At 45.2% G+C, this 23652-nt stretch overlaps 1 protein-coding gene across 1 annotated transcript; it reads right to left on the reverse strand.

The window, feature by feature from the left end:
* Positions 1–4223: 4223 nt before the first annotated feature.
* ZBTB24 (zinc finger and BTB domain containing 24) lies at positions 4224–22359 on the reverse strand. Its single transcript, XM_025382881.1, has 7 exons — positions 22240–22359; positions 20206–21185; positions 15608–15775; positions 15019–15102; positions 14260–14343; positions 6308–6389; positions 4224–5220 (listed from the first exon to the last, which is right to left on the reverse strand). The coding sequence occupies exons 2-7, from the start codon at positions 21155–21157 to the stop codon at positions 4497–4499; spliced, it is 2094 nt and encodes a 697-aa protein (XP_025238666.1). The 5' UTR covers positions 21158–21185; positions 22240–22359; the 3' UTR covers positions 4224–4496.
* Between the last annotated feature and the right edge of the window lie 1293 nt (positions 22360–23652).

Genomic DNA, 23652 nt, shown 5'->3' on the forward strand with positions numbered 1-23652 from the left:
CTTATTAAGTAAGTAATTTTTAATACTAACTTAGTAAGTAGGAAATAAATTACTTATTTAATAATAAATAAATTACTTATTTAATAAGAAAATTATCCTTTTCTTTTGGTTCTATTAACTTTGGGAATAAGAAATCCAGTTTAAAGTTTTAAAAGCCTGTGCCCTAGTTCTGGTTCTACCACTTACTGTATGACATTTGGCAACAGACTTCCTCTTTGGGCTCCATGTTCTCATCTGTCCAATAGGCATAATAATTACTCATCTCATCAGAATGTCATGAAGATTAAGATGAGACATGCTTCCAGTGGCTAAGGTGTGTCCCAGATGCTGCTCCCCTCCTCACTCAGACGCCAGTTGTTAGGAGGTAAATTGTGTCCCCCTATGCCAAATTCACATGTTGATGTCCTAATACCCAGCATCTCAGAATGGGATTGTGTTTGAAAAGATGAATAAATGAGAACATGAGTGTAGGCTGATCCCATATAACTGGTGTTCTCAAAAGAGAGTAGGACAGAGGGAAGGACATGTGAAGATACAGGCAGGGAAAGATGACTAGAAGGGAGGCCTCAGAAGAAAACAACCCCACTGACACGTTGATCTTGGACCTTTCCATTTTTTCAGTCATCCAGTCTGTGGTATTTGTTATGGTAGTCCCGGCAAACTAATACACCAGTCATGACCAGAGGGGACTGGCATCCTCCGGTTGTAAATCTGTGTGCCATGACATGGAAGATGTTGTAAATTGTAATTCTGTGTGCCATGACATGGAAGATGTTTGAGACCCAGTAAGATATGCTACAGATTTAACAGACCGGGCTTCGCCAACAGTAAGGGCTCCATATTTGGAAGATATTGTTACGTTCCCATTTATGAAAACCTAGATAAGCAACTATAATGAGAATCCTAGGTAAGCATTTATAATGAGAATCTTTTTTCATTCCTCAGCATCATTTAATCTATTGCTCATAACATTTATAACACAAGAACCAACTGTAGAAAATACAGAGTAGAGGTGAGTTTCAAGAAGCACTGGGCAAGCACTTAAATAACTGATTTTGATGGTAAGAGCTCCAGTCATCCCAAGGTTGACCCTCTACTGGGAGAAAACCAAAGATTCACCTTCAAAACGAGGTGTTTCAGGAGCCCCAAAGCATAACATTGTATTTCCTAAGAAACACACTCTGTATTTCTGTTAAAACAACTTAAAAAATTGTACACATTTAGTAGAAAATGAATCGTGAAACACTGCACTAGCAACATCATTTCTCAAGGACACATGAGAAGCACTTTCATATTCATGACATTTCTTTTGGGTACTCAAGTCACTGAACTTTTTTTTTTTTTTTTTTTTGAGATGGAGTCTCACTCTGTCGCCAGGCTTGAGTGCAATGGCGCGATCTCAGATGACTGCAGCCTCCGCCTCCTGGGTTCAAGTGATTCTCCTGTCTCAGCCTCCCGAATAGCTGGGATTATAGGCGTACACCACCACGCCCGGCTAATTTTTGTATTTTTAGTAGAGATGGGGTTTCACCATGTTGGTCAGGCTGGCCTCGACCCTGACCTTGTGATCCACCCACCTTGGCCTCCCAAAGTGCTGGGATTACAGGCATGAGCCACCACGCCCAGCGGCATTAAACTTTTTTATTCAAAGGGGTAGAACGTATATTTGGGACAATGAAGGAGGCTAGATTGATAAAGCTATCATTTCCTTGTTTCTCTTTGACAGCTGGTCAAATAATTCAGGAATAGCTAGGACTGAGGCTCAAGCTAGAAACAGGTGGCCCATGCTGTCCAATATAGCAGCCACTAGCCACATGTGCTTATCAAGCATTTGCACTGTGTCCCATGCAACAAGGAACTGGATTTTAATTTTAAATAATTTTAATATAAATTTTTAAACTGATAATTATTTCAATTCTTGAAAAAAACTTTTGTCTGTAGCTAGTTGATATGAGAATCTGTTTTCATCTGTAAGTTGTATGAAATCTAAATACAGATCAAGTCTGTTCAATGAACATTAGCATCCAAATTGAGATGTGCAGAAAGTGTAAAATACATACCGGATTTTGACAGCTTAGTATGAAAAAGAGAATGTAAAATGTCTAAGACATTTTTACATATTTGGCAAACGTTGGATTACATAAACTTTTATTAAAATTTTCACCTGCTTTTTATGTTTTTAAATGTGGCTACTAGAATATTTAAAGTGACCTACGTTGTTCACGTTCTAGTTCTCTTAGTGTAGAGGTAGACTGTTACAGAACCAGTGAAACTTGACTTACAAAGAGCTATGTAACCATATGTTCTGAATAATCACTTAGCTATCCAGTGAGTACAAATTCACTTACTTAAATATTTAATTCCCTGGAGAAAATGTGGATTGGTAGGCTCTGAAAAGCTGGCAAAAACTTTGTGTTTTAAGAATAAAATTAAACAGTTTAATTTTACGAGTTTAAAATTAAACGAGAACCTGAAATAATACTTAGGGCTTAACAGTGTTTGTAAAAAATTGTTATCTTTGCTCTAGTGAGGCCTGATTTAAGATTCGTTTGGTTGATACATATAAGATATACATCATTTTGGAAATTTTGTGAACTACATATAATATAGATTAGCAAATATGCAACCAAAATATTTTTATCTTCTCTCAAACCTGAACAATTCTCTATTACTCTAATCTCCAAATAACTTATTTGATTTAGGTAGATATCAAGGATGTCTAAAACAAAACAATTGATGGAAAGGCTGTATTAATTTTAGAGTAGATTACCCCCTACTCTCCATCAGCATTACTAATTTAGACATACTAGTGCCCACCTTCTTTTCTCAAAAATTCCCTACCAGCTTACAAGAAAGTGGTAAAAGAATTCAACATGCTTAGCTTGAAAACTTAACCCAAACATAATTTAATCTTATCATGATGATTTAAAAATCATACAATTACAGACACACGCTGGCTACAAAGTCTCTGAGGCTCAAAGTTACTTTTAAGATCAGAAGATTAGCTGGGTGTGGTGGTACATCCTTGTAGTCCTAGCTACTAGGAGGCTGAGGTGGGAGGGCTGCTTGAGCCCAGGAATTTGAGGTTCCAGTGAGCAGTGATTGTGCCACTACACTCTGGCCTGGGTGATAGAGTGAGACCCTGTCTCTAAAATAAAGAAAAGATTAGGAAAAGATACTCACACTTTGTGGCATCTGCAATAAAAAATTATAATGAGCTTCCATCTCCAGAAAGTTATCAGACACAAGACAGATCAACATTTTCAGGAGATCAGTTAGAATTCAGTAGAGTACATATAAGATTTAAATTACACTGAATAAAATTTTATGTTCCAGGATAGTGAAGACAGCTTTACCTTCATGAAAGTCAAGTCTCATTCTGACAAAAATTTAGAATTTAGGGTGAATGTCTTGATCCAATTTTGTATTTTAAACTTAATTAAACTTTTGATAGCTTGCTGTTAAAAAATATGTAAATTTATGTTTCTCAGAAAAGATACATTCAGAATTAAAAAAAAAATCCTAGGCTGGGCGCGGTGGCTCAAGCCTGTAATCCCAGCACTTTGGGAGGCCGAGACGGGCGGATCACAAGGTCAGGAGATGGAGACCATCCCGGCTAACATGGTGAAACCCCGTCTCTACTAAAAAATAGAAAAAACTAGCCGGGCGAGGTGGCAGGCGCCTGTAGTCCCAGCTACTCGGGAGGCTGAGGCAGGAGAATGGCATAAACCCGGGAGGCGGAGCTTGCAGTGAGCTGAGATCTGGCCACTGCACTCCAGCCTGGGCGACAAAGCAAGACTCCGTCTCAAAAAAAAAAAAAAAAAAATTCCTATACTTTTGGCTAGCTTGTTACATGAATTTTGAGTTAAAACACTGAGTTTATGAGTTTGAATCTTCCTGAAGTGTAACACCATAAGCCCTCTGTACTGTACAAAGATGAAACGTTGAGGGTTACTTTGTCTTAGGGGACTGGAAGTTATTAAAAGGGCAAATTCCCCACACATTGTGATCTGTCATATTTAGCCCTGACTTGTCTTGTGGTAACAACTGCGTTGCCTGAGAAAAATAAGAAAATAGAACAAACCATTCTGCCCAGTTCAACCAAAATATGACTCCCTTTGTCCTAGAAAATAAAAGAACGTAACTGGGGAGGTTGGCAAGACCACAACCTACGGCTGTGAACATTTAAACCTTACAGAAAAACTGAAATCAATGCCCCCAAAGAAAAATTACCCGAGTCTTTAGGAGACGTTACAGATGAAAATGAAAACCATTCAACAATATTGAAATGCTCAATCCAAATCAGTACCTTAGACAAGACACACACACACCTTGCTACCTGGATGGAGAGCATTATAAACATCAGTTAGCCATCACAGCTCTCACAGAAGGATCTGCAAGTCGATGGTATGGAGAGCCTGACTTCAAGCGTTCAAAATCCAGTCAGAGCTGGCTTATGAGAAGAGCCCGATCAAGCAGTCAAACATGTTTACAGGTCAGCTCTGATCCTGGCCAAGCGGCGTTGGCTGGGGCACGTGGTGAGTGGGTGGTGGCGGATCAGACTCCTGTGTCAACTGCAGGTGCTGAGCTGGATCTGAAGTATTTGTAGCTAAATGGAGCTCCTCTGTTTGCCCTTGATGGGCGTGAAGATGTTCCAGTGTTTCCTTGGACAGAGTGATCACGTGCACTGGCTCTGTCTGTGAGGGCCCCATCTGGCTTTCAATCATATTGAGGCTCTGAATGTGTTCTGTTTGCTCCTGTTGAGCTGAAAGAATTAAATTCTGCAGTTGCTCTGGTTGCTGCGTGAGCAGGGTAAGATTAGCAGCCTGGTCTGCAGTCATGTTCTGGGAACTCTCTGCAGTCACGATGCTGATTCCCTGGCTGGGACCGGGCATGAAATTGATGTTATGTACAGAATCAGTTACAAGAAGCTGAATTTCCTGCTCTCCCGAGGTAGAGAGTTGATATGGCTGTAGCTGAAGAATATTCCTGACCTCTTCTGTGTTACTACTGCCAGAAATGCTGCTGGCATCTGACACATGCTTCTCCTTGCTATGAATTTTCAAGTGAGCCTTCAAGTTGTCTACGCGAGCAAACTGTAAGTTACACTCAGGACACGAGAAAGGCTTCTTGCCGGTGTGCAGAATGCAGTGTCTCCTTTTGGCACTGGAGTCAGAGAAGGATTTGCCACAAATGCCACACGAGTACGGCTTTTCTCCTCTATGAGAAAATAAACAGTTTATTTTCAAAATGGAAATACCTACTTACTACTTCCTGATTATTTAGGGGGAAGCAATCAAGAGTAGTGGAAAATTAACTAGACTGCAAGTCACAAGTCATGGGTTCAGCTACTAACTCAAGGACTTGGAGCAAGTCTCACTTCCATGGGCAGTTTCTAATCTGAAAATAGGGTGGGGGTGGTGCCTGAGAAAGGGTGGCAGATGGGGCACGGCTAGGTATGATAAACTTTTATGATTCCACAGTATGTATTTCAGATAAGAAAAGAGAGTAAATATTTATACATGAAACATATAGTTCTCTTTTGTTTTGTCTTAGTTTTCACAGTCAATTTTTAGACTCTAATGGCCCAATAAGTATCTATGATTGATGTCAATTTAAAAACATTTAAGCTTCCTCTAATTATTTGTGATGCTCTTAGAAGAACTCCTAAGTCCAACCTCGGGATAACTGTGTAAACAAAAACATTTATTCAGAAAACATCAAATATAATACTTATTTTTGATCAAAGATTTAAGCTTTGGACCAATCCCTAGCCCCAGTCAAAATTTAATTAATGAAATCAGTAATGTATACTTTTACTGGCCAGAATCAGCATTCCTTTTTACCTAGGTGAGGAATTTCATTATTGAAAAGATAAAACAAAATAGGCCAGGCGCGGTGGCTCACACCTGCAATCCCAATACTTTGGGAGGCCCAGACAGGCGGATCACTTGAGGTCACGAGTCTGAGACCAGCCTGGTCAACATGGTGAAATCCAGTCTCTACCAAAAAATGCAAAAAACTAGCTGTGTGTGGTGTCCCAGCTACTCGGGAGGCCGAGGTGGGAGAATCGCCTGAACTCCCACCTGCACTCCACTCACGCCACTGCACTCCAGCCTGGGCAACAGCGAGACCCTGTCTCAAAACAAACGAACAAAACCGAACAAAGCCAAAGTAATAAAACACACACACAAAATTCTGCCAGAGTAACAACTGGGAGAAAACTACATAGGTAACACATGTCATCTCACTGAACATCAGAACTGAATGAGGCCTCCATGTGAGTAAAATATCTGCAAAACTTTACCGATGGATTCTGATGTGGGTCTGAAGAGAACTCTTTGCTGTGAAAGATTTGCCACAGATTTCACAAGTAAATGGCTTCTCACCTAAATAAAATAAAATAAAATAAAAAAATTTAACAATACACATTCAGCATAAGACAAAATCAAAAAAACACTTTGGTTTCACAATATAAACAGAACAAAAGCAATCCCTTCCATAAGCGTAAATGAATGATGCACTAAATATCTACTCTGTAACTAACCTAAGCACTGTGTGCCGAGTGCCAAGAACATACACAGAAATCCTAAGGCATGGTTCTCTTAAAAACCTGAAAACTGCAACAAGGAAGTGAGTTACACCCTATTTACTCCTGTTTTCTCCCCTTAGATACTATAGCCCCTATGCTCTCCTGCCTTATGGCTTGGCTTGGCTAGGTAGCCCACTTGACCCTGAAAGGACTCCTGTGTGCTAGGGTGAGTTATGTATTATTGATGTTTATATCAACCTTCCAAATATATCCAGAATCTGACTCCACTGCTACTCTCTGGTCCACACCACCATCATCTCTTGCCTCCTATGGGGTCTCCGTTTCTGCTCTTGCTTCCCTGCCATAAACTATCAATGTGGCCACCAGAGTGAGCCTTGATGCAGTCAGGTCGTTTTATGCTTGGGCTGCAAATGTTCTGATGATTTCCCACCCCAAGATAAAATCCAAAGTTCTTGGCCTACAAGCGATCATAGATCTGTATCCTGAAAACCCTACTCCTCACCCCAAACTTCCCTGATCTCATCTCAGGGTGTCTCTCCCAGCATGGGTCACTCTCCTTATCTCCTTCAAGTCTCTGTTCACATGTTATTTTTTTTTTTTTTTTTTGAGACTGAGTCTGGCTCTGTCGCCCAGGCTGGAGTGCAGTGGCCGGATCTCAGCTCACTGCAAGCTCCGCCTCCCGGGTTCACGCCATTCTCCTGCCTCAGCCTCCGGAGTAGCTGGGACCACAGGCGCCCGCCACCTCGCCCGGCTAGTTTTTTGTATTTTTTAGTAGAGACGGGGTTTCACCGTGTTAGCCAGGATGGTCTCGATCTCCTGACCTTGTGATCCGCCCGTCTCAGCCTCCCAAAGTGCTGGGATTACAGGCTTGAGCCACCGCGCCCGGCTCACATGTTATTTTATCAGTGAGGCTCCATCACCACCGAGAGCACTACAAACCTTGCCACACACTCTTTAGTCCAATTCTCCAATTTAGTTTTTCCACAATGCTACTGCTGCCTCATATAATGTATAAGTTATTTATTATCCATTTCTCCCTTTTTAAGATAACTTGTGGGTACATCCGCTCCTAGTACCCCAATGCCAAGAATCTGGCCTGGCATGCCGTTTCAGAAATCCCTGCTGAATAAATTTCATGGCAGTGGCACACCTGAGATGCTATAACTGCTCCAGAACCCACCAGGCTTCACTAACACCAGCAAGTGCTTATTCAGTGTGTTTGCATGCTGACCATACAATGACAGACCGTTCATGTTCCCCAGAAACAAAATTAAGTAATCCTAATGCAGGCAAGAAAACTAAATTGGAAAAAAAGAAAAAAAAAAAAAAAAAAAAAGAAAAAAAAAGCAAGCAGCAAAATACACTTAACTGGAGAACAGGAGAACAGCAAAGGATAAGTACAATTTGAAATGGAAGATGGTCAGTGATCTTCCCTTTCACAGCATCTACTGGAAAATTCAGGCAAGACATTTCTCCACGCTCCATCGAGGCAGAGGACAGTGGTAACAACTTGCACGAATCTGCATCTTTGCATCATGAACTCTTACCATTCCAAAGATTAAAACCGGGCCACTGCCATAACCTGTCTATAGCTTTCTACATCAGAGCGGGCCTTCTCTGATCTTGGCTGGTTTTCTCCCTCTCCAGATTCAAAGACTGAGTACCTGCTGTGTGCTTGTGAGTGTAACATTCTTGTTGCAGTTTTCAGGTTTTTAAGAGAGAGAACAACAACAATCATCCATAACATCGTTAACTATGCCATTTAGCTCCAGCTGAGTTTATATTTCAGAGAGTCTGTCTGATGGCAAATGTTTTTTGAGGGTGTTTAAAATAATGGAAATTCTTTGCAGGAGCAACATCCTGCGGTGGAAGCTCTTTGAGGGAGTGAGCAGGACAGTAGGAAGGCAAATTTCCCTAGCCAAGGTGAATCTGCAGGGGCCTTCCCACTTAGTGGTTTCTGATCTGTTCCCCTGTGTACAGTTCTACCACCTTCAACGGAGACGCCCATTCCTTAAAATTTGTTTAGTTCTCAAACACTGATAGATCATCAACAAAGTACACAGCTAAGAAACAGAAAAGAAACTTTTCTAATCTACTTGAGGAGATGCACGAACTAATTAAGTAACATAGGGCTGTGTTTCACTGAACATTAAAACAAGTGGCATCAACAATACTGAGTGCAGACAGGGTGCTGGACGGGGTGGGCAGGATCTGGCTAGACTGGAAAGAAGCCTGGGCCAGGGTACTAGTCTAAATAGTGTGAGCAGAAGCTGGTGTCAGAAATGACCACACGGTGTGCACCAGGAGCGACAAGGATCCCTCTCAGGAGCCAGGAGGCCAAGGCATCAGGAGCTATGAATTCCGGGCAGGGGACCTGTGGAGCCTCTGGAAGTTTTTAGCAGAATGACATGCTGAAAGTACTAAGAAAATACACCTGTGAATGCTGAGGAGGGTGGGCTGGAGGCAGGAGGACCTCTAAGAGGCTATGCACAAGGCCTGGACCAGGAGGTGGCAGGAGGCAGACGGAGAAGAAGGATAAGGTACTAGGACAGGGCCTGCGGCATGGGGCCGGAAAGACGTGTGTTACAAGAGTATCAGACAATAGTGATTAAAGGAAAAGGCAGAGACAGGAGTGTGACAAAAGGTCCCACACAGGGTGACGTCAACAGAAGTACTGAAACAGCCCCAGGGTGTACTTCCAGACCCTCTTCTCAGCAGTTACTTCACCGATCCCAGCCCTACCCTTCCCCAATGACTTAAATCCTGGACCCCACTCCAGACAGTATTGATGACTCACTGCTTATTGGCATCACAGCTGGATTTCCCACCCCCACCTGCTGAAACCCAGAATAACTCTCTTGGTTAATGACACCACCACCCAGCCCCTGCCCAGCCAGGCACAACAATCACAGTGACACCTGCCATTCCCTCAGCTGTCACGTTCACCTGGCAGTCCAGTTCCCTCTGTCTAGACCCCTCAGCATCCGGCCTCCCACTGTGGACCACAGCTTTGTTTTTCTTTAAAAATTACTGTGTTCGTTGTAAAAGAACCAAATATTGAAAATACAAAGAATATTAAAACTTCCCCACTATTCTCATCTCTTGAGATAACCAGTTACCAATGGCGAATATCTTTACAGACAAATCTGTTTATTTGCGGTCTTACTCTGTGAGGTCATCCAGTGCATGTCATTTGTCACATCAGCAAAGCCACACCGCCATTTTAAAAGCCTGTGCTGTGTACCATTGTGTATACTGCCCCAAATTTACCTACCTAATCCCCTCCGGGGACATTTAGGTGGCTGTTAAGCTTGTTAAGTTATAAACAATGCCGCTTATGATGAATATCCTTAGGCAAACATCTTTTCACAATTGTGTGGTTTATGTTTTGGTAAGGATTGCAAAACTTCCTTCCAGAGGGTTCCCAAATTATATTCCCACCAACAATAAATAAAGATGTGCATTTCCTCAAGTACTTGACAATCTTGGCAAAAAAGGGACACACGTCCATAACTGTGGATAGCATGGTTCGACACCTGTGTACTTGGCATTCCTATGTGGTCTTCGCTGTTTCCCGTCCTGTGGTCACATCTCTGCTTTGGCTCTGACCACGCCATACTGTTTCATAATAGATGGCATGTAGACTCTGTAAGGGTATGTTATGGTGAGGAGCCCCCAGGTCTCAGGAATATGGGAAGACCCCCAGGTCTCAACATTAATGGATGGTCTCAACACACAGTTGAGGAGATTTGGGAAGCTTCGACTTCAAGCCACAATGAGGCTGTGAATAGAACTGTGACTTACTGAACTTTATCATGTGTTCCCAGGCAGGGCCATCTACCTGTGAGTAGGAGCCCTCAGAGCAGAATCGGTGTTTACGGAACACCATCCAGGAACAGGGACACTGGCGGGGTGGGACTGTGCTGTGGGGTCAGAGGTCACTCACCAGGCTTCTCTATGGCCTGGGCTAATTCCCTTGACTTGATCCCAGCTCACCATGCAATCTTCTGATCACTAACTTGGCTTTCGGGTACACTAATGTGAGGAAGGAGGTGCTGTGGGCAACAGAAAGGTGTAATCCCTTTGTTGAGTTGACATATTCTCTGGTTTATCAGTCTTGTGAACTCACTTGGCTTGACTGGGTCCCTGTAAACCTGACCAGCGCCAGGTACGAGGACAAGATGTGAAAAGGAGGGCCTGAGATGTGGTGATCCGGCATGTACTGCTTATCTGCCTGATACTCTGCCTCTAGTCAAAATGTGTCCATCTCCCCTCACTGGGGATGCTCTCCCAGGAAAGAGAACATCTCTAATTTGCCCTTGACTTCTCCAGTGCTTGGTGCAGGACATCTAACCCAGAGACAGTGTGTGCCTAAACATCTAAGAGATGAATGACGGTTCATCTCTGAGATGAAGTCTCGGTTTCCAACTGAGCATGGCCCTGAGGGCAGGACTGGCACTTCTCACCCTGGCTGCGCTCAATGCCCAGGGAGCAGGGAAATGGCACACCAATGCCCTTCACCAACATTGAAGCAGATTCCCCACACTGATGTAGGAACAGATGGGTCATAGCTGCTGTTGAAGAGCCCCAATTTTTTGACAGGTTCAATTTATTTTCATATTTCTAAGTCATGCAAACCACTTTACAGAGGCCCATCTATCTCCTTTTTAACTCATCACACATCTTCCACTTTCTGTTCTGCTTCTCAAAGTTGACAGGCTGAGAAGAATTTGCTGGAATTATAGTGGGGAGGTCTTCTGTTCCTTTTCATCCCCACTTCAAGTCCTACTGCTGCTCACAAAGACCAGAAACCTCACTGCCCCTTATACTCAGACAACAAAACCAAGGGGAAGTGTCTCCTCTGGCACTGCTCAGCATGACCAAGCCAGCTCCACTCTCCTCCACCATCGCTGTCTCCCTAGGGAGCTCAGCACAGCACCACATACTATTTGCAGGCACATGTGTACATGTGGAAATCCAGAGCTCTGGCTGCATCTCTTCCCTGAACTCTCCAGACCTGGAAATCTAATGATCTACCCCACACCTGCACATGGATGTCAAATAGACACCAACCAGTCCACCGTGTAACTCCTGATCTGTTCTTCTTAGTCTTCCCCAGTTTTTCCTCCTTCCAGCGGCTTTTGCCTCCTCTTTCAACTCCTACATCCAATCAGGAGCGAATCACATGGATTCTTCCTTGGAATACATCCAGAACTGGACCACTTGACACCACCTCTGTTGCTACCGTGCTGTTCCAAGCCCAACTACCGCACAGCCTCCTAATGGGCCTCTCTGCCTCCACCCTGGCCTCGCCCCCCACCCCCACAGGGCGGCTAGAGTGACCCTATTATAACCCTAAGGCATGCCACGTCACTTATCTCAGTAAAGCCACCTCCCTCAGAATCAAATCCAGTCTTTATTGTGGTCTTCAAAGTACTTCAGCCCGAGTGTACTCTACAATTGTTGAGGGGTACTTTGAAAAACACCAAGTCCCAGGCTCTACCCAGGTGAAGTCAATCAGAATCTTGGAGGTTGGGACAAGGCTTTTTTAAAACCTCCCCAGGTGGTTAAAAAGCATGCAGCTAAACTGAGAACATCCACCTACCCTAGGACTTCCTACTCCCAGCTCTCGGGTCGCCTCGGTGCTCCTCCCGGCATGTCTCCAGCATGGCAAAAACATTCCTGCCCGAGGGCCCTGTGCCCAGGGCTCCCCCTGCCTAGAATGCTCTCTCCTGGGCATCCTCAATGGCTGGCTGGCTCACTCCCCCACTGCATTCTCATCTCCATGCAAGACGCCACCTCATCTGTGAGACCTTCCCAAACCAGTCTGCACATGAAAGGGCAGCTCTCCTTCCCACACTTTGCCCCCTTACCTTGCATTTTATTACTCAACGCACTCACAACACCTAATGTGTTATACACTTGTTTGTACTCTGTCTTCCCTATTGAATGTCGGCCCCTTAAGGCAGGGGCCTGTCCATCTCATTCACTGCTGTATCCTCAAAGCCTAAAACAGTGTCTGGTTCCCAGTAAGTGCTCAGTAAATGTGTTAAAATCCATATCCTATGAAGTGTTTATTGAATTTAAGAAGAAAAACTTGTATTTAAATAACAACGTCCAGGCCAGGCACAGTGGCTCACGTCTGTAATCCCAGCGCTTTGGGAGGCTGGGAGGGTGGATCACTGGAGGCCAGGAGTTCGGGTGAGATCAGCCTGGCCAACATGCCAAAACCTTGTCTCTACTAAAAAAAACAAAAATTAGTTAAACGTGGTGGTGCACACCTGTAGTCCCAGCTACTCGGGAGGCTGAGGCAGGAGAATTGCTTGAACCCGGCAGGCAGAGGTTACAGTGAGCCGAGATCGCACCATTGCACTACAGCCTGGGCAAGAGAGTGAGACAGTGACTCTAAAAAAAAAAAAAAAAAGTCCAAAGCACCATAAATCAATTTGCTATTTAGATAATTCCAGTAGACAACAGAATTATTAAATAACCTGTAATAGCAAGTTTTTCTTAGAAAATCTGATAGACTTATTTTTAACATATGTTCTTTGCCAAAAGGTATAAAAGATCCAATTTTCTGATCTTACATAAAAAAACTGACCTGCCCTAATCAATGCTGCCTCCTCGTCATCTCTGAAACTGATTTTTCTGGAGGCGGTGCTGCTTAAGCTTAAGTGTTGGTTTTAGGGGAGAAAGTGGAAAAATTCTCAATGTCTATGCTACATTTGTGTCTGTTACATTTGGCTATCTTTTCTAAAAAAATTATCTTGGGGCGGGCGTGGTGGCTCACGCCTGTAATCCCAGCACTCTGGGAGACCAAGGCGGGCGGATCACAAGGTCAAGAGATCGAGACCATCCTGGCCAACATGGTGAAACCCCGTCTCTACTAAAAATACAAAAAAAAATCAGCTGGGCGTGGTGGCGCGCACCTATAGTCCCAGGTACTAGGGAGGCTGAGGCAGGAGAATCACTTGAACCCGGGAGGCGGAGGTTGCAGTGACCCAAGATGGCGCCACTGCACTCCAGCCTGGCAACAGAGCAAGACTGTCTCGAAAAAAAAAAAAATTATCTTGCTGCGCATGGTGGCTCATGCTTATCATCTCAGCATTTTGGGAGGCTCAGACAGGAGGACTGCTTGAGCTCAGGAGCTCAAGACCAGTCTGGGCAACATAGTGGGATCCATCTCTACAAAAAACTAAAAAGTAAAAAATTAGGTAGGTGTGGTGGTGTGCACCTGTGGTCCCAGCTACTCAGAAGGCTGAGGTGGGAGGATCACCTCAGCCCAGGAGGTCGAGGCTGTGGTAAGCTGTGATCATGCCACTGCACTCTAGCCTGGATGACAGTGTGAGCCCTTATCTAAAAAAAAAAGTCTTCATATCATCTTCAATGCTGAAGTAAATTAAGAGTGAAGCACAGAAGCAGACTCAGTCTCACTATTCTGTGGTATTAAATGAATTGTGACATAGGAACAGCGCTCAGTGAGTGATCTCCGTTTTGCTCATCTACAAGAGATGTGATTTCCCCACAGACAGTGCTGACAACATTCTGCCTTCAACGTTTAACTTATCTTCTTCCACAACTCCCATCCAATTTATAATAAACGTTTCCAAACACAGGCTGGGCAGGACACTCACAGAAAGTACTTCATTCTTCACTCTCCTGAAAACCTCCCGTGTACCGGGGGAACAGACGAGGTGGAGTTTTACCTGTGTGTGTTCGCAGATGTTTCTTCAGCTGAGACACATCCATGAATTTGCGATGGCAGTCTTTGCATTCCGGTAATGAGTGTCCTTGTCGCAACAATAAAAAAAGTGTCAGTGCATATATGCTCTCCCTGCATTTTCTTCAGTGATTTGTGTTAAAGCACTTCCCTGAAAAATAATCACTTTAAATATAGTACTTTAACAACGAAAATTTTTTCATTAATTTGGTAACAGTTAATATTTTCCTAAGCACCTCAACTCACTGCCTCCTCCGAAAGAGATAGGATCCTTCCAATTCTAAATGTAGTCTCTCCTTTTCTCCTCAAAGTATTGGTGTGACTGAGGCCACAAATGAGCTCAAATGACACTTGCAACCCACATTCATTTCTTATCAGTTGGCAGGAAAGAAAAAGGACAACAGGTAGAGCCAGGGGAGAGAAAGCCTGGGCTGACAGCCGCGGGGTGATGCTGTCTCTGCCTAGGCACCACTAACAACCATTCACTGAAGCTCCCTTGGGCAAGTGGCACTTCTGAAAGATGCCAATTCTGTAGGGTTTCTGTGTGTGGCATCAAAACTGTAGTATACAAAAAAAACATAATTCACATGGTGGCAGACAATAACATAAAAACATGTAATTTAGACTCTCAAGGCACTTTTCCCTAAATAGCCATTTATCACCTACAATACGAACCTAACGTTTCAGAAACAATTTTTATTTGCATTTCTTTCCCCCCAATCTAAATGTTCTCACTCTACCGTACCTGTATGAACTCGGTAATGGCTCTTTAGTTGTCTGTTCTGGCTGAAATATTTTCCACATTGATCACAGGTAAAAGACTTCTGTCCTGCCAAAAAAACCAAAACACTAAAACTTGCAAAAAACTATAAAGAACTGGAATGCTCACTAATAAGGTAAATACTATAGTGGGTCCAGGTCCCCATTTTCTACATAATGATACAAGTGACCTGTTTACAAACCCAGAAGCCTTCAATCTACCACAGAAACATAAATGTGCAAAGGTATGTAAGGCAATAGGGAGTAGTGGAGACTGGGGTAGAACTGGAGAATTTAAGTTTCCCCCAAAGGTGTTCAAAGTAAAATAATTCTAAACTTTGTAGTTTCATAAAACATGCTTGCACACCAAACTCCCAGCAGCCAGTTTATAAGCTCTAGTTTAAGGATCAGTGCAGAACTCTAAACTGCACTCAGACAGATGCAAACTCCTGTCTTTCAATAACCCCACGTTGGAAATGATACTGGGCTGAGAAAACACCGTTTAGGTGTTGGTAATGCCCACCCTGGGGAATGGGAATCTGGTGACAGCTGGCCCTCTGGGCAAGTCCCATTACCTGAGTGCAGGCTCATGTGCTCCAGCAGTGAGTGCTTGGTGGTCAGAGCCTTGCTGCACACGGTGCAGGTGTACGGTCGCTCGCCGGTGTGCATCCTGGTGTGGACCTGTAGCGAGTGCTTCTGGGCAAAGCCTTTTCCACACTCATTACATTTGAAAGGTCGCTCCCCTGGAAGAAGAGCCCCAGAAGCATGGCGTAAGAAAGAATCCACACATTTTTGTCTCTCCCCAATTAAAATCATAAAGGATTTTTCTTAGAAGGCACACATCCAAAAGGCCAACAATGGACACGAGACATCAGCAATAAAATTTTGGAAGCTGGAACACATGAATCTGAAGCCAGCCGTGGGTAGCACTAATATAAACTCTCTATATATGTATGTTTTGGTAACAGGGTCTCACTCTATCATCCAGGCTGGAGTGCAGTGGCATTACCATAGCTCACTATAGCCTCAGCCTCCTGGCAACAAATGATTCTCCCACCTCAGCCTCCTGAGTAGCTGGGATACAGGCGTGTGCCACCACCACACCCAGCTGATTTTTTAATTGTAACTTTAAATTTTTTTTAGAGATGAGATCTCACCTATGTTGCAGGTCTCCAACTCCTGGGCTCAAGCAATCTTCCTGCCTCTGCCTCCCTAATTGCTAGGATTATAGGCATGAGCTACCACACCCAGCCCAATACAACCTAATTTTTAAGACACAATCTGCAAAAGGCTCAGGAATTGGTGGCACCTGCTATCTCTAGAAACAGGGGTGAGGGAGGGTAAATGAAAGTCTGTTTCAAAGGTACTCAGACCCCTGATCAAATCTTCCATTTTACACAGCCTGGAGACTGTCCCTCTCCCCAAAAGAGGATGGAGTGTTCTCTGAGGAAGGTTAAGAAAAAGGGGTCTCTGGATTAGGGGTTTCTAGGCACAGTTGAGTTGGAATTACCACAGGGAGAGTAAGTCAACATTTCCATCTGGGATGATGAGACTCCCCTACTCCTCCTTCCCTCTCCTGCCCTAGCCACAGGCGGGCAGCCAGGCCTAGTGCCTCCAAGTGGGAGAGTAGAAGCGTCTTCCACTGGAACGTGATGGTCCAAGGTGAGAGAGCAAAGATGTGGAAGCCTGGCACCAGCAAGGACATGGGGCACAGCCACACCACCTCCAGTGAGGTTATGACAGGCCTGCATAACAACTGTTTCAGTACTGAGTGGATAAGTTAAATATTAAAAGCCAGTGCCTTTAAAGGAAGGCTGGAATGTAACAAAAGCCTACCAAGAGTTTTGCCTAGGCTTCTCCTGGGCCTTAAAGCATGACAAAATAACAAAGGAATTCCTAACGGGACCCATTTAGGATTAAACAAGTTTTATTGGGGATCTGAAGGAACTCCCCAAACTTCCTTGATTTAGCGGAAGATAAGGGTAATCACCCCAGCACCTAGACCCACTTCCATTAAGTAAACTTACTGAGGCTCCAGAAGAAGGTCTTTGGGACGCAGACCTTAGTTATAGATTAAAAGAAGTTAATCACCTGTGTCTTTAGAGGAATGCACACTTACATGTAGACACACAGCTTAGGAGGTATATAAGCGCTGAAAAACTGCAATTTTGAGTTGCTCTGGCGATAACTTCCAGGCCTTCTCCCTGTAACCGGTTACAGAAATAAAACCTCGCTTCCTCCCCAGTTCATCTGCATCTCGTTACTGGCCACGAGAAATAGCAGCCTGACCCTTGGTGTGATCTGGGAACAAGGTCACAGTTTTCCAGGCTCTCTCATACAAAAAAATTAGCCAGGCACGGTGGTGCGTGCCTGTAATCCCCGCTACCTGGGAGGCTGAGGCAGGAGAACCACTCGAACTCGGGAGGCAGAGGTTGCTGCGCTGATCAGAGATCACGCCATTGCACTCCAGCCTGGGCAACAGAGTAAGAAATAAATAAAATACAGGCTCTCTCCACACACGCAGCATTGCCAGTAGCTTTTAGCAACCCACTCTTACATATGATTAAATATGATTTTTAAACAACCACCAGGCACTCAAGGAAAGCCTTTTGTAGTAGTGACAGATAAACAAGCAAGAAGGAAAAAAAAAAAGCAACTTGCCTCCAGTGAGGAAAATGTTGTTATCATTAACATGCTCACAGAAGTAAGATATTACATTGTGAAATAAAAAGATCATTCACGGCCGGGCGCGGTGGCTCAGGCCTGTGATCCCAGCACTTTGGGAGGCCGAGACGGGCGGATCACGAGGTCAGGAGATCGAGACCATCCTGGCTAACATGGTGAAACCCCATCTCTACTAAAAAAACAAAAAACTAGCCGGGCGTGGTGGCGGGTGCCTGTAGTCCCAGCTACTCGGGAGGCTGAGGCAGGAGAATGGCATAAACCCGGGAGGCGGAGCTTGCAGTGAGCTGAGATCCGGCCACTGCACTCCAGCCTGGGCGACAGAGCGAGACTCTGTCTCAAAAAAAAAAAAAAAAAACATCATTCACATTAAAACACTTAGAAAACAAAAAGCTCCTAAAGGGGGAAAAAAAATAAGAGTCGAAACAGAAAACCTCAAAGGGCTGAAAAACAAAGTGGAAATCCCCCAGAAGGAAGGGCCAAAAATGATGGAAAATATAAGAGAAAATAAAGTTAGAACAGAGGAAACACAGCGGGGAAATCATCTATGAAATAACTCAAGATTTTCCGGAACTGAAAGACAGTTTCCAAACCTTATGAATCTACCTGGTATCTACCCAGATGGAAGAAAACAGATCCATACTAAAGTGATGGGCTGCAAAATTCAGAATACAGGTGCTGCCTGAATTATGACAGGACTACATCTCAACAAACCCATCATACTGAAAATATCATAAAAAAAATGCATTTAATACAGAGTACTGTATGAATGCCCCAAATGCAGAGTACTGATCACTTACCCAGGTGACTGTGTGGCCCAGCATGGCATGAGAGGATCATACTGAATATTACTAGACCAGGAAAAGATCAAAACTCAGAATTCAAAGTACAGTTTCTGTTGAATGTGTACTGCTTTCACACCATTGTAAAGTTGAAAAATTGAACCACTATGAGTCGGGGACTGTCTGTACTGGGGACATAAGGGAAGATCGATCCTACATGCTTTTTCTTAAGTCTTGTATAATGATTTAACTCCAAACTATGTCCATATAAACCTTTGATAAAAACAGCCAGCTGGGCATAGTGGCGCACGCCTGTAATCCCAGTACTCTGGGAGGCCAAGGCAGGCAGATCATGAGGTCAGGAGTTCGAGACCAGCCTGACCAACATGGTGAAACCCCGTCTCTACTAAAAATACAAAAAATTAGCTGGGTGTGGTGGCGCGCGCCTGTAATCCCAGATACTCAGGAGGCTGAGGCAGGAGAATGGCTTGAACTCGGGAGGCGGAGGTTGTGGTGAGCTAGATCACGCCACTGCACCCTAGCCTGGGCGACAGAGCGAGAATCCATCTCAAAAAAAGAAAAGCCAAAATATAACCCATTACAGTTCAACAAATATTTCTCAAGTATCTACTTTTTTCAAAGTACTAGAATTCAAGGTCTTCAACCTATCTGTAGCTAAAGTATTGAGGCAGCTTTTAAAAGCACCAAGGTTCCAGACAAATCAGAAGCTCTGGGGTTGAGGCCTAGGCACTGGTAGTTTTAGAAGCTCCCTAAGTGATTCTAATTTGCAGGCTGAGAACCACAGCACCAGACGCTGCTGGATCACAGGAGAAGACTTAAGCATCAGTCCCTATACTTAAGCTTACAATTAAGTTGAGGGATGTACAAGTGGCAACAACAATCTGACCCAAAGCAGGTGGGTTTTAAGCACCTGAAAGAGCTCAAAGAAGGAAGGGATTTCTCGCTAGGACTGTAGTGTCCAATATGGTAGCCACTAGCCACATGTGGTTATTCAAATTTAAATGAATTAAAATAAAATTAAAAATTCAGTTTCTCAGTCACGCTAGCCACAGTTCAAGTGCTCAAAAACCACATGTGGTTACTGGCCACCATATTGGGCAGCGCAGATGTAGGAACATTTCCATCATCACAGAAGGGTCCCCATTGGTCAGCGCGGGGCTGGAGGGACCAAAAACAAGAAGGTATTTAAAGTCAGATAGCTGAGTTAGAAAGTGGTCCACACAGACTTGGACAAAAGCACGGTTTGGTCAAGATGAAGAATGTTCAAGAATCAGAAAGCAGAGTACACTGGGCTAGATTTTGATAAGTGGACATTAAAGGCTTCATTCAACAACTACAAATGAGAGGGGTTCTTGAACCAGGCTACCTGGGTTCAATCCCAGCTCTGTCACTCATGGGTGACTCTGGCAAGTTATTTAGGCTCCCTAGAACTTGGTTGCTTCCTCTGTAAACTATGCACTTTAGCAACCCTCTCTTACATATGAGTAAATATGATTTTAATCATACAATGTACAATGAGGATATTACCTACCTTGCAGGATTGTGGAGAAAATTAAGTGCAATAACATGTATAAAGGCTTTATTACAATGCCCATCATACAGAAGTTGCACAGTAAATGAAAGCTGTTATTATCATCCCTGCTCCCAATTCTGAAACACACTGCAATCAGCTTTGAAAGCATCATTACCTGTGTGGCTCCTCTGGTGGATTGCTAAAAAGTGATTGTACTTAAAGACCTTGCCACAGTCTTTACAACGGGCCTCAGGGCCTCCAGGGCGCTTTCTCCTTCCACAGATCCTCTTGGCTGAACCACGGTCCTCTTGATCCCCAACAAGTTTGTAATCTTTAAGTTTGACGGATCTCCAAATCCTCCGCTTGCTGTACCGACTCTGGCTTGCCGGGCCATCCTGGGTCTTGGGATCATAGTTCTCATCTTTTTCAACTGGCATTTCCTCCTCTCTACTTGGCTCACAAGTAGGCTCCGATTCTTCCTTTTCTTTCGCTGCAATCTGCTTATTCAGTACACTACTGTCTCCTTTAACCACGAAGTTTTGTCTATTCTGAACTGAATTGTTCACTCTTAACTGTATTTCTTCCTCTGCAGCCAGTTCTGACTTCTCCTCCTGCAATGTATTGACTTTTTTTGGTCTTCCCCGTTTCCGCTTTGGAGGATCGTTTTTCTTATTAGAGATAACAACCACTGGGGCACCAGCAGTGTTCAAAGTTGTTGGCTTTGGGGAGCTATGATTATTTTGGAAGTCTGTGTAAGCCTTTACCAGGTCATAGACTTTTAAGAACTGAGCAGTAGCCAGGATTTGTTCTGTACTTTTCTCACTGGCATGGAGATAACCTGTGTAGATAAATTCCAGCAGGATACCAAAGGTGTCGGCAACCATGCCTTCCAGCATATAAATGGACTGGCCGATTTCCCCCTCTTCTGCGAACATCATTGAGAAGTATTCACTACTGGCAGCAAGTAAGGCTTTGTGGGCCCGGAAATGGACATTCTCCACGATTAAAGTAATGTCACAGAGGAAGCCTTTCTTCCTCTGATCCTCAAAACTGGCCAGGACAGTGTCACTGTGAGCGTCTGAGTGTACAACAAGCTGCCCAGAAGGCTCTGGCGATGTTTCTGCCATTTTCTTCAGAAGCCACGAAGGGTTAAATCTGAAATAAGAAAACAAGGTTTAAAAAGGAGGAAGCACTGTCTAAAAGGTTAATGCCAGCCCACATGAACTTCCTATTCACTTCACATCATTAACTGAATTTTACCATTACCATTTTTAATTGTCTGTCTACAAACTTAGCTCTGGGCTCGGGCACAGTGACTCAGGCCTGTAATCCCAGCACCTTGGGAGGCCGAAGCGGGTGGATCACTTGAGACCAGCCTGGGCAACACGGCAAGAATCCATCTACACAAAAAATACAAAAATTAGCCTGGCGTGGGGGTGCCCGCCTGTGGTCCCAGCTACTCGGGAGGCTGAGGCAGTAGCATCACCTGAGCCTGGGAGTTCGAGGCTGCAGTGAGCCGTGATCGTGCCACTGCACTCCAGCCTGGGCGACAGAACAAGACCACCCACCTCAAAAAACAAAAACCAAAAAAACTTAGCTCGGGGTTCTTTTCTTTTCTTTTTTTTTTTTTTTTTGAGACGATGTCTCACTCTGTCGCCCAGGTTGGAGTGCAGTGGCGCAATCTCGGCTCACTGCAACCTCCGCCTCCCGGGTTCAAGCAGTTCTCTCCCTCAGCCTCCTGCCGCACATTACCTAGCTGAGTGACTCTCCAGTATTCATGGAACGGTTCAGGGTCTATCTTCTCTAAAATGAAGGAATGGGATCAAAATCTCCAAAATCCTCCACAGCACGAACTTTCTATGGTTGCACAACTATCTCAAGGAGATCGAAGCTGCCTCCATCTCCCAGATTATTAGCCGTTTCGTGTGTGGGAACCAATGTGAAGAGTTAAGAAATGTGCATGTGCAAAGCGAACGTGAGGTAGCTGCAATAAAATACTAATAACGTAAGCTGCGTGGGGTCGCCAGACAAACTGGGCGCGGCGCGGAGCCCCCGGAGGTCCGAGCAGGGAGAAGAGGCGCGGAAAGACCCCCACCTCCCAGCCCAGGCCCCGCGGGCCCGACTGGGGAGCAGACGGCGGGGGAGGAGTCGGCGCCGTAGACCTACCTCTCAGGGGCACCCGGTGGGGTCCGGGTCGCTGCCAGCTCACCCAGCGGCCTGGCGGGAGACCCGCGCAGGGCCCCGCCGGCCCTCCACTCCGCCCCGCCCGCCTCTGGGGCTTCTGCGCCGCACGGGTTCCTGCCCCTGCGCTGCCGCCGCAGCCACAGCCACAGCCAACCCGGAAGCGCGGCGCCAAGAGCCGCTTGCGCACGGACGCCGGACCACGTGGCCCGCAGAGGCGCCCCTGGAGGTGGGGGCCACGAGAGCGGCGGGGCTGGGCGGGGCGCGGCGGGGCTGGGCGGGGCGGGGCGCGGCGGGCAGGGCGCGGCGCGATGGCAATTCGAGGGTTGGGGCGTGGAAGGGGCGGGGAGGGGTAAGGCGGGGCGAGAGTGCAGGCCCGGGGTCGGGGTTGCCGGGGGGCGGCGGGGCCGGGGGCGAGACGGCAGGCCCCGGGCTTGGGGGCCGCGGCCGGAGCAGGGCGGGGAGGGGCGAGGCGGGGACGCGGCTTCGGAAGAGGGACAGTGGCCTGGGGGGGGGGCGCGACCAAGGGCGGGGCGGTGTCGGCGCCCGAGGTCCTGCGTGTGGCACTGCAGTGGAGCCCAGACAGGAGCGACTTTTGCGGTGGATTGGGGGCAATGGACAGGAGAGGCGTTGTGACTCCTCCCTTTGGGAAGTTTTATATCGTATTAAACTGTTAACTCAAGGCCGATACCTTAATCAATTTTCTCTCTTCTCCGACACTGAATCTGGTGTTAAGTTCTTGAATGTATAAAGGCATGAAATCCCCCTTACCGTCATCATCATTGTCATCATCATCACCATCATCATTATCTAGTGCTAATAATAACAACTGTTACTTACCTCCTAAATGTTTTTCACATCTGCCTCCTTTTCCTCCCCACTCCGGATGGCTTAGTCTAAGGGAATGAAGAGAGCACTGCAGTCAGAGAAACCTGGGTTCTGAGAGATCTTGGGCAAATTACTTACCCTCACAATTTCTTTACCTTACCTGTAAAATGGAGACGTGAAGGGATGGCGTGCCCCTCCATACCTGTGGGCGTTTCTCGTTAGGTAGAACGAGAGACTTAAGAAATGAGACACAGAGACAAAGTATAGAGTAAGAAAAAGTGGGCCCAGGGGACCGGCGCTCAGCATACAGAGGACCCACGCCGGCACCCATCTCTGAGTTCCCTTAGTATTTATTGATAATTATCTTTACCATCTTAAAGATAAGGGAGTGGCAGGACAATAGGATCATTGTAGGGAGAAAGCAGTAAGACATATGGATAAAGATCTCTGTGACATGAATAAGTTCAAAGGAAAATGCTGTGCCTTGATATGCATATGCAAACATCTCCATAAACCTTTTAGCAGCATATGTCTCTTGCAAGGACAAGGTTGGGGGTAGGGTCACAGATTAACAGCATCTCAAATACAGAACAAAATGGAGTCTCTTATGTCT

Source organism: Theropithecus gelada, chromosome 4, assembly GCF_003255815.1.
Source record: "Theropithecus gelada isolate Dixy chromosome 4, Tgel_1.0, whole genome shotgun sequence".
Lineage (NCBI taxonomy): Eukaryota > Metazoa > Chordata > Mammalia > Primates > Cercopithecidae > Theropithecus > Theropithecus gelada.